Genomic DNA, 11,046 nt, shown 5'->3' with positions numbered 1-11,046 from the left:
CTCACACTCAACAGCAACAAAACGAAGGAGATGATCGTGGACTTCAGGAAACAGCAGAGGAGCACCCCCTATCCACATCGATGGGACAGTAGTGGAGAAGGTGGAATGTTTTTTTTAAGTTCCTCTGCGTACACATCACGGCAATTGAAATCGTCCACCCACACAGACAGCATGGTGAAGAAGGCGCAACAGCACCTCTTCAACCTCAGGAGGCTGAAGAAATTTGGCTTGTCACCGAAAACACTCACAAACTTTTACAGACGCACAATCGAGAGCATCCTATCAACGCATCCAGGGCAAACTACCTGCCCTCCAGGACACCTACACACACCCGATGTCACAGGAAGGCCAAAAGGTCAACAAGGACAACAACCACACTGCCTGTTCACCCGCTATCATCCAGAAGGCAGGTCAGTACAGGTGCTCAAAGCCGGGACAGAGAGACTGAAAACAGCTTTCTATCTCAAGGTCATCAGACTGTTAAACAGCCATCACTAACACTGAGTGGCTGCTGCCAACAAACTGACTCAAATCTCTAGCCACTTTAATATAAAAAATTGGATGTAATAAATGTATCACTAGTCACTTTAAACAATGCCACTTTATATAATGTTTACATACCCTACATTACTCATCTTATATGATATACTGTACTCTATACATCTACTGCATCTTGCCTATGGCGCACGGCCATCACTCATCCATATATATATATGTACATATTCTTATTCATTCTTTACACTTGTGTAGTATAAGGTAGTTGGTGTGAAATTGTTCGATTACTTGTTAGATATTACTGCATGATTGGAACTAGAAGCACAAGCATTTCGCTACACTCGTTTTAACATCTGCTGACCATGTGTATGTGACCAATAAAATTTGATTTGATTTGAGGTGCAGGGTTGGGGTCAATCAGTCAATTCATGAGTACACTGAAATTCCAAGTCCAATTCTCTTCAATGCCTTTCAATTAGGAACATTTGGAATTAGAATTGGAATTTGGTTTACTTTTTGAATTGATCTGGAATTAAAATGGAAGTGACCCACAATGACCCTGCTGAGGAGGAAGTTTCACACGTCTCTATGTGCTACATTCATCCCTCAAACTTCCTCAACAGCGCCCCAGTGTTGAGCTGAGCGCAACTGGTTGATCCGAGTCATTACGCACCACTGTAAAGGATAGTAGTACTCCTTAGTGAGTACTGCTTACCCCCAATGCCCTGCTGAGGAGATTCACACATCTCCAAGTGCTACATTTACAAATTACTGCTTTTTGATTCATGAAGCCTTTATGTATATACCAGTCAGTCAACATGACCTTAATGAATTATGAAGCCTTCATGTGTTGTTTTTATTATATTACGTAAATGCTTCAAAAATAACGAACATTGTTATGTGATGATCTCAGTACAAAACGTACAGATCTTCTAAGCCTGTGTTACACCAGACCTTATTTTTCAGCCTTTATCAAAAAACCTTACAAAAAGGCCATTCATTTTCCCCATAGTCTTTGCCCAATGAACAATGACAGATTAGTGCCTACAAAAATACACCATTATATTGCTCTCAAGTCCTAAGTAGTATAAACAATCCCCCCCCCCCCAAATACATTGATTATTATAAATGTAGGGTCTATAGGCTAACTCCATAGGTTGTATCACCTTAGAAAATATTCAATATCGACAATGTTATTATGAACGTTTTTAGCCTTATTAAATATCAAACATAACACAACGTTTATTTTAACTGGGACCTATAACAAATTAACTCTGCTATAACAACTACCTAACCATGAGCTGTGCAGGAGTTAGTGAGAATTACGTATGTCCTCTGTATGGTGTAAAACAATCTGGTACACTGACTATCAAATCCATGTTTCAAAAGTCTTTAAACTGAAGAGACCGGGGGTGATTGCGTTCTGCCTCTTTATGAGAGACGTCAGAGAGAGTCAGTCACGCCAACTGTGGATGAAGCGTACCATTGGTGGCGCGCAGTTGCATGAGCGCTGTAAAACTACAGTATCAATCCCTTTCTCAACTATCTCTCTCTAGTTATATTTAGGTGACCCTAGTGGCAATTGTTTGTATCTTTGGTTGGTCTCTTGAGTGGCAGAAGAATCAAAGACAATTCACTCTTGAAGCATTGCCAGCAGCAGATTTATGACACATTGTATAACAAGCGATGTCACAACATACATTACCGTATTGTTTGAACATTTTATTAATAAAAGTAGAAACAAACACACCAAAGGACATCAACACATTGAGAATATTGCAGCATTTGATTTATAAAAAGTGAAGAAAACAAAACATACACACCATGAAAGTAGTCTACATTATGTAGGTTATAATATCATAACACACACCATTAAAGTAGTCTACATATGACATTGTGTAGGTTATAATATCACAACACCACATCATAAAGTAGTCTACATTTTGACATTGTGTAGTCTATAATATCATAACACACACCATTAAAGTAGTCTACATTATGACATTGTGTAGACTATAATATACAACATTTGATTTATAAAAAAGTGAAGAATAAAACCACGAACAAGTCTAGTGTGGATTTATCATGTTTCATCATTAACCAACTACAAACTATATTTACTATATTACATACTGTTTATATATACAATAACCAGCAGGCTATGTGTGTCAGCCATTCAGTCCACTATTCAGTACCCACAATGCCTATGGATAGACAGTCTCCGAACCACACAGATGTGTGTGTGAGACAGTATGGTAGTCACTCAGTCCTCGTAACCCTATAAAAGTTTCCTAAGATAGATACAACAGAATGGCGTAGATATTTATTTAAAAAATATATACTTCTGACCTGGACTGCATCTTTGTAATTATTTATGATTATTTCAGCTCACCTTCTACATTGCAGGTCATCTGGTCTCGCAGGAGATAATCTGTATAAAAGAAGGTAATTTAAATATTGACTGAATGGAGTATCCTATATTAGTGACAGGAGTAACATAACAACATGCAACTCATTTGTATGTATGCAGTCACCATGACTACCACCTCAAAACATAATTCCAGAGCTTCTCGTTCAATGAGAGAATACGGTATAAAAACCCCACCCCAAAAAACAAGAGAACTTAAACCTACTTCTTCACAACATCTTGTGCTTGTTGCATTATATGCTTGGCTGAGGAGCTGAGGGAGTCTAACCTGAAACACAAAAAGTACATTTTTGAGTAATGTTTGAATTTTGGGGTTATTGTAACCCATTTTAACATTCACAATCATCTGTTTCAAGCATTCTACCAGGATGATCAAATAAAGTTGTACAAATACTCACATTGTGAATGGACTGGAGATTGGTGTGGTCCTGAAAGAAATGAACATGGTCAACGTATTGATAAGAACCATATTATCTGTGGTAACAGTCAGTGCCGTTTCTAGGCTTAAGTGAAGTGAGCGGCTGCTTAGGGCCCCACAGCGACTAGGGGGCCCCCAACCAAAACAATGTTTTTCTATACAGTATATATCATATGTTTTAGGAAGTCAGTCGCGGTCTCAACATACTGTTAAATTGCAGGATATTAACTTTTAAGCTGCCAAGAGGAAGTGCAAAAAGCTAGAAAGGGCCCTGCGGACAGTGATGTAAAAACTGACATAATAAACATGACCACTCTATGATCACAGAAATACACATCTTTCCCAAGTTGAGAGAATATGTAGTGCATTAGTGACATGAGTCACAAAGCAGAACAGATATTAACATGCAGCTGAGTGCATGATGCTGTCACCATGACTACTCCATGACCACCACAGATGTACATCATTCTTTTGTAACGTTCTATTCTTCCCTGTTTTAAGCACTTTATAAAGATAATGACATAAAGTTGTAAAACTATTCACATTCGTGATGGAGTGAAGGTTTGTGAGTCCCTGGTTGGTGGACTGGAGGTTGGCGTTTCCCTGAAATGAATAAAACATGTCAATGTACTGACAAGAGCAACGTTTTTTTTTTTACCTGTGAGGCAGAAATGTTTTAACAATTATATTAGCATGTTTCAGGTTTTCTTACAAATAGATTTGATGGACCTATTGACCCCTTAAAAGGTTCTTTAGAATGAGTCTCACCATTCAGTTGTTGTCTTTGTTGGAGTACTGCTGGTTTCAGGGTCAGGAACTGGGGGTTTTCTACATCAGATTAGAGATCAACTGGTAAACAACTGGCAGTCAAATCACATTCAGTTCAGAATAACTGTTCAGTTTCAAGGTAATAGTTTGTATCTCTACCTGGAGGAGGTGTCTTTTCTCCTCTTAAGAAACCACAGTATTACACAGATTCCAGCAATGAGACACATTGAACCCATCACTGCACCAACCACTGTACCTGTGAATGACAGAGATGACAAGAGAAGACAGAGGTCAACTTCCCAGGTACACTACACCAATGCCTCATGCATGTACAGTCGTGGCCAAAAGTTTTGAGAATGACACAAATATACATTTTCACAAAGTTTGCTGCCTCAGTGTCTTTAGATATTTTGTCAGATGTTACTTTGGAATACTGAAGTATAATTACAAGCATTTCATAAGTGCCAAAGGCTTTTATTGACAATTCCATGAAGTTGATGCAAAGAGTCAATATTTGAAGGTTTGACCCTTCTTTTTCAAGACCTCTGCAATCCACCCTGGCATGCTGTCAATTAACTTCTGGTCCACATCCTGACTGATGGCAGCCCATTCTTGCATAATCAATGCTTGGAGTTTGTCAGAATTTGTGGGTTTTTGTTTGTCCACCCGCCTCTTGAGGATTGACCATAAGTTCTCAAAGGGATTAAGCTCTGGGGATTTTCCTGGTCACGGACCCAAAATATCGATGTTTTGTTCCCCGAGCCACTTAGTTATCACTTTTGCCTTATGGAAAGGTGCGCCATCATGCTAGAAAAGGCATTGTTCGTCACCAAACTGTTCCTGGATGGTTGGGAGAAGTTGCTCTCGGAGGATGTGTTGGTACCATTCTTTATTCATGGCTTGTGCTTAGGCAAAATTGTGAGTGAGCCCACTCCCTTGGCTGAGAAGCAACCCCATACATGAATGGTCTCAGGATGCTTTACTGTTGGCATGACACAGGACTGATGGTAGTGCTCAACTTGTCTTCTCTGGACAAGCTTTTTTCCAGATGCCCCAAACAATCAGAAAGGGGATTCATCAGAGAAAATGACTTTACCAGCAATCAAATCTCTGTACCTTTTGCAGAATATCAGTCTGTCCCTGATGTTTTTCCTGGAGAGAAGTGGCTTCTTTGCTGCCCTTCTTGACACCCGGCCAAAGTATTCGCCTCACTGTGACTGCAGATGCACTAACACCTGCCTGCTGCCATTCCTGAGCAAGCTCTGAACTGGTGGTGCCCCGATCCCGCAGCTGAATCAAGTTTAGGAGACAGTCCTGGCGGCTTGCTGGACTTTCTTGGGCGCCCTGAAGCCTTCTTCACAACAATTGAACCGCTCTCCTTGAAGTTCTTGATGATCCAATAAATGGTTTGATTTAGTGCAATCTTACTGGCAGCAATATCCTTGCCTGTGAAGCCATTTTTTGTGCAAAGCAATGATGACGGCACGGTTTAATTGCAGGTAACCATGGTAGACAGAGGAAGAACAATGATTCCAAGCACCACCCTCCTTTTGAAGCTTCCAGTCTGTTATTCGACACTCAATCAGCATGCCGGACGTGATGCTTCCAGCCTTGTCCTCGTCAACACTCACACCTGTGTTAACGAGAGAATCACTGACATGATGTCAGCTGGTCCTTTTGTGGCAGGGCTGAAATGCAGTGGAAATGTTTTTGGGGGATTCAGTTCATTTGCATGGCAAATAGGGACTTTGCAATTAATTCAAATTCATCTGATCACTCTTAATAACATTCTGGAGTATATGCAAATTGCCATAACACAGAGGAAGCAGACTTTGTGAAAATTAATATTTGTGTCATTCTCAAAACTTTTGGCCACGACTCGAAATATGGCTCTGCACTACACCTGAAAGTTGAATAGGAAAAGAGCCAGTCAATAGGTTGATTATGACCTGTCATTATTAGAATAACAACCACTTACCACTGATCCTGTCATCATCAGAGACCTGAGATTGACCTAGAACAGAAATACACAGGCAGTACTTCATCATGAACACAGGAAGTACTTCATCGTGAACACAGGCAGTAATTCATCATGAACACAGGAAGTACTTCATCATGAACACAGGCAGTAATTAATCATGACATCATGTTCCTGATCATGTCAATATATTATGGTGGTATTAACACTAACCATTTCTCACCTGCAAATGAAGCTTGATCCCTAGTTGGAATCACCATGGAAAMSTCYTTGAYGGCMCCRMCGGATGAYGCTACACAYCTAACCCTGGTGTCTTTGTCAGGTAGAMTGGACGMTGCCACCATGGCAGTTATGGTGACAGTGACTGTTTCATTGGGATGGGTGACTTCAGCCATGGTGGATTTGTCTAGACTGATGTTTTCTATGTGGTCCCAGGTTACTGTAGGAGCAGGTCGTCCCGTAGCAGAACAGGACAGAGTGGTGTGACTGTTGTTGGTTTGTGTGATGATGAGTGAGGGTCCATACAGCTCTATAGGACAACAGACACAGGTCACAGTGAATGTMAATACTATAATGTTTTCATGTACATCAAGGTCAAATGGATGCATGATGATTTGAGGGAATTGTTCCTGGGTTAATSATTTACACACAGGTCAAGGTAGAACAATGGATTGAAGGCATTGGAGGCCATTGTTCCTGTTTTAAAAGGGACACAACATTGTTTTAAGACCTCAAAAGTAGTCTAATGTTAAAGTGAATCCACATTATACAATTTGGATTTTAGAGTGTAATGTCCCTTTAACACGTCCTTAGTTATCATATTTTACCATTAATTTGGAGGCAGGTCCTGCCACTGATAGCTCCTTCTGGATAGGCATTAAACAGACACTTGTAGCAGGACTCATCTCCTCTTGACACTCCTCTGATGACGATAGAGCAGTTCTGCAGACCCTCGTCTTCAAACTCCACGTTCCTCTGAAAAGGTGGGTTGACTACTGGTCCAAATCGTTTGTTGTAGGTGGCCACATTTTCAGTCGCCCCTGATGTCTCTTTCTGCCAGGTGACTTGAAGCACATCTTTGGGTTTCATGAGCCTGCAGCTGAAGTGAGCATCCTCTCCCATGGTTGCTGTGACAACCTGCTGTGTTCTCACCAGCTGAGAGAACCCTGCATGAAGATAGTTACAGGCTGTTTAGTACACACATCTAATACAGCACTACATTTTAGCAACCTGCAGTGAACACTGTGAAGGGATTAAACAACTGCATAAATACATTTAAAGGTATATGCAGTATTGCATCAATCATTTCAATTCCCATTCTGTATGTTTGTACATTTCAAAGGACTCTTGGAAGACTAGCCCTTGGTGGGCTAAAATAAATCCTATCAAATTTAATGCTGGAATATGTAACTTTTTGGGCGACCAGACCAAATTCACAAAGAAATTCATTTATAGAAATATATCTGTAATTCTCCATGAAAGCAAGTCTAAGAAGTGGTAGATCTGTTCTATGTGAGCTATTTCTATGCTTCCAGTTTTGTTGCAGCTGAAAGTACAATCTTTTTTTGGTTGTGGAAAATATATTTCAATATAGTCCAGGAAACTTGGATATTTAAGATCCATGGACTTTTTATAAGTTGCATGTTTTACATTATAGAACAGGAAGATGCTGATGTTTGTATACTGATGGTGACTGGACTGGTTATTCACCAGTAAAAAGACACCTTAGCTTCAATAATGTTCAAAATATAACACTTTTTATTGAATTAAATGTATTCCTTTAAGGACTATCTGTAGTTACAACTGATGCATAATGCACCTATATTTGTAGTGTAGTTAGCTACATCGCATAATGAAACTCTGAAATTGATAATACTGTATAACTTACATTTAAGACCTACAGACCTATCATGTATTTCATATGAAACTGATGTAACTCACCCTCAGGAAGGAATAGCAGCAGAAGAGTAAGGTAACTTTTAACACGAGCCATGGCAGCAATGTCTGGCTTGGTGAGGCAAGGTGATGTAAATGGACCTCTGAATAATGTGTGTCAAAGTAGTATTTCAAACTAGGAACCGTTTTCAAAGGAGGCATCGTGGGAGGCATGGTAACGTAGTCCGTTGGATAGTTTAAATACTAACAAGCTCTGTTGTTTTAGTTTAAAAACTAACAAGAAACCCCGTTGGCCAATTTTGTGTTGTGAGCTCCTCCCACAGAGATAAGGACAGTTGCTACTCTCTCTACAGCTCCTCGTCCAGTGAAAGTGAAAGTAAACACAAAACAGTATCATGAAAACACCGTTGCAAGGTTGAAGGTAATAACGTTATGTATCATCATAGCTAAGTGAATCTGATGGTGAGATTAACTTAACCTATATGAAGGGTTTTCCCATGTGTGTGTCAGTGCCATTGCTTGTACAAAGGTGTAACGTTAGCACTGAAGTAAGGCTCTCCTCTCCCTACAGCCGTTTGTTGACTGGCCCAGCAAATTGAGTGTGAAATTAAAGATAAGGGTGGCGTCTGAACTCTGCTCCACACAGCAAGCAGATTTGATTTGTAAGTATATGATACATGTGTAGCCAGCATGCACAACCAACTGTGTGGGAAAGACATGTAAGATATTCATGTGTCAAGGTGAAAATGACTAGCCTGAGTACCAGTCTCTAGCTAACATTTAATGTTATAAGAAACATTAATGCGTTAAATTCCAAATTGTTTGCAGTCAATTTACGCACAGCTTGACTCACTGCAAGGCCAGCATCTCCAATCTCCTCATTGTTTTTCAGGAGCATATTTTTTAAATTTAACTATTCAAGTCAGTTAAGAACAAATTCTTATTTACAATGACGGCCTAGGAACAGTGGGTTAACTGCCTTATTCAGGGGCAGAACCACAGATGTTTACCTTGTCAGCTCGGGGATTTGATCTAGCAACCTTTCGGTTGCATGGAGGGCTGAGTGTCAGCAGGTTTTTGTTTTAATTAAGATCTAGACAACCAAGTGAGGCGAGTTCCTTACTAATTAGTGACTTTAATTCATAAATCAAGTGCGAGGGTGGAACGAAATCCCGCAGACACTCGGCCCTCCGTGGAATGAGTTTGACACGTGGACTATAGCTATATATAGCCTATACCTACATAAATAAAATCATGAATGTAGTGAAATACAGGTTTGAACTGCTGTAAAAATGTCACACCCTGACCTTAGATATCTCTGTTTTTCTATATATTTTGGTTAGGTTAGGGTGTGACTAGGGTGGGTACTCTAGTTTTTTGTATGTCTAGGGGTTTTTGTATGTCTAGGGGTTTTGTATGTCTAGGGGTTCTGCATGTCTCGATTTTTTTGTATGTCTAGGGGTTTTGTAGGTCTAGGGGTTTTGTATATCTATGTTGGCCTGATATGGTTCCCAATCAGAGACAGCTGTTTATCGTTGTCTCTGATTGGGGATCATATTTAGGTAGCCCTTTTTCCCACTTTCTGATGTGGGATCTTGACTATGTGTAGTTGCCTGTCAGCACTATAATGTATAGCTTCACGTTTCGTTTGTTATTTTGTTAGTTTGTTCGGTGTTCATTCTTTTAATAAAGAGAATGTACGCATACCACGCTGCGCCTTGGTCTCCTTCATACGACTATCGTGACAAAAAAGCACCACATTTCATAAAGAAAAGCAATAGTATCAGCAATATTGTGTACATTCAGAAAACAATTCTGACAAATGCAGTATATCATGCATAAAACGAATTACCTCACCTTTTAGAAATGACTAGACTATTAGTATAATAAACAGGAAGTTGTAGTGTGCAGGAGACCTGGTGAAAATGTGAGTTCTCTGATAGTCCATTGAGTGGGAATTTGAATTCTCCTCTGTGTCCAACCAACATGAGGTTGAATCACATATGGCCCCTCCCCATACACCAGGCTAAAAGTAAACTCAGCTGGTGAGACTTTTAATATTTAAAAAAACAGTGTAAGCCAATGTCAGAACCATTGTTTTACCAGTTTTAGTTGAGAAGGTTAAAGGAACTCTTCTCAGGACATGAAACAGAAAGGAGCTAAAATATTACACACATAGCCAGGTGAGCCTGGCGCAGAGCTATAACAACCTACCTCTGATTTTAAATGGTGATATTACTGTAAACAAGGAGCTATAACAACCTACCTCTGATTTTAAATGGTGATATTACTGTAAACAAGGAGCTATAACAACCTACCTCTGATTTTAAATGGTGATATTACTGTAAACAGAGCTATAAAATCTACCCCTGATTTTAAATGGTGATGTTACTGTAAACAAGGTGACAATGGGCAGTTTTTTTTATTTTTGAAATACAGCATATAGTTTTATATCACAGGTGGTAATACAATCCATATAAAGAATGTTTTTAATTATTAAACAATCTAAAACATTTTACAGATCAAGCAAGAATAATAGCCTGATTTATAAACAGTGTCAAATCAAGTGGAAATGGAATCGAACACAACAAGCAACATCCATAATCAAAATAAATAACAATAGGAACTCAAACATGAGGATATATCAAAGAGCAAACATTATCATCATTATGACCATTACATTCTGAGGTCTCAAATACATTCACACATTACACTGACATAACATGAAGAACAAGAAAACTACCTGTAGTTCCATAGATTTATAATAACAATACACTGTAAACTTAACTTGAACAAAAGTGCAACAAGGTCAACCATATTGAAATGGGTTGAAATAAATTACTAGGTTATTTAGAACATAAAATAAATAGATAAATCTATTCTACTTGGTGTATGTTATAATAAAGTACATTCAAACAGTAGGTGGTGCTGTCCTAATAGATGAGGCAACCTAGCCTGACGACTCAAACTAAATTATTCCGCTGCTTTGTCCTTCACTACATACTTTAGTCTGAATATGTTTAGGGTTATTAATGAAGTTGTTTGTGGTGACGAGGGGCACGA

At 39.3% G+C, this 11,046-nt stretch overlaps 1 protein-coding gene and 1 long non-coding RNA gene across 4 annotated transcripts in view; one reads left to right on the top strand and one right to left on the bottom strand.

The window, feature by feature from the left end:
* Positions 1–2,648: 2,648 nt before the first annotated feature.
* On the bottom strand, positions 2,649–9,076 carry LOC112074177 (nectin-1-like). Of its 3 annotated transcripts, none has more exons than XM_070440416.1 (11): positions 8,994–9,076; positions 6,915–7,253; positions 6,311–6,616; positions 6,088–6,123; positions 4,269–4,365; positions 4,110–4,169; positions 3,885–3,944; positions 3,322–3,351; positions 3,129–3,191; positions 2,888–2,926; positions 2,650–2,786 (listed from the first exon to the last, which is right to left on the bottom strand). In XM_070440416.1, exons 2-11 carry the CDS (start codon positions 7,207–7,209, stop codon positions 2,774–2,776), a joined length of 999 nt encoding a protein of 332 aa, XP_070296517.1. In that variant the 5' UTR covers positions 7,210–7,253; positions 8,994–9,076; the 3' UTR covers positions 2,650–2,773. The 3 variants fall into 3 exon arrangements, with proteins under 3 accessions (XP_070296516.1, XP_070296517.1, XP_023997158.1); XM_024141390.2 differs by lacking the exon at positions 8,994–9,076 and adding an exon at positions 8,029–8,191; XM_070440415.1 differs by lacking the exons at positions 6,088–6,123; positions 8,994–9,076 and adding an exon at positions 8,029–8,191 and having other exon boundaries at positions 2,649–2,786.
* Positions 8,346–11,046, top strand: part of LOC112074176 (uncharacterized) — a 7,057-nt gene continuing 4,356 nt past the window's right edge. Inside the window, exons 1-2 of the long non-coding RNA XR_002894691.2 lie at positions 8,346–8,404; positions 8,555–8,645. This is a non-coding gene — a long non-coding RNA (uncharacterized lncRNA). The remainder of the gene's footprint in view (positions 8,405–8,554; positions 8,646–11,046) is intronic.

This window comes from Salvelinus sp. IW2-2015, unplaced genomic scaffold (genome assembly GCF_002910315.2).
Source record: "Salvelinus sp. IW2-2015 unplaced genomic scaffold, ASM291031v2 Un_scaffold2525, whole genome shotgun sequence".
Classification (NCBI taxonomy): Eukaryota; Metazoa; Chordata; class Actinopteri; order Salmoniformes; family Salmonidae; genus Salvelinus; species Salvelinus sp. IW2-2015.
The sequence above is the reverse complement of the archived record's forward strand: the minus strand, read 5'-3'. Positions and strand labels throughout refer to the sequence as shown.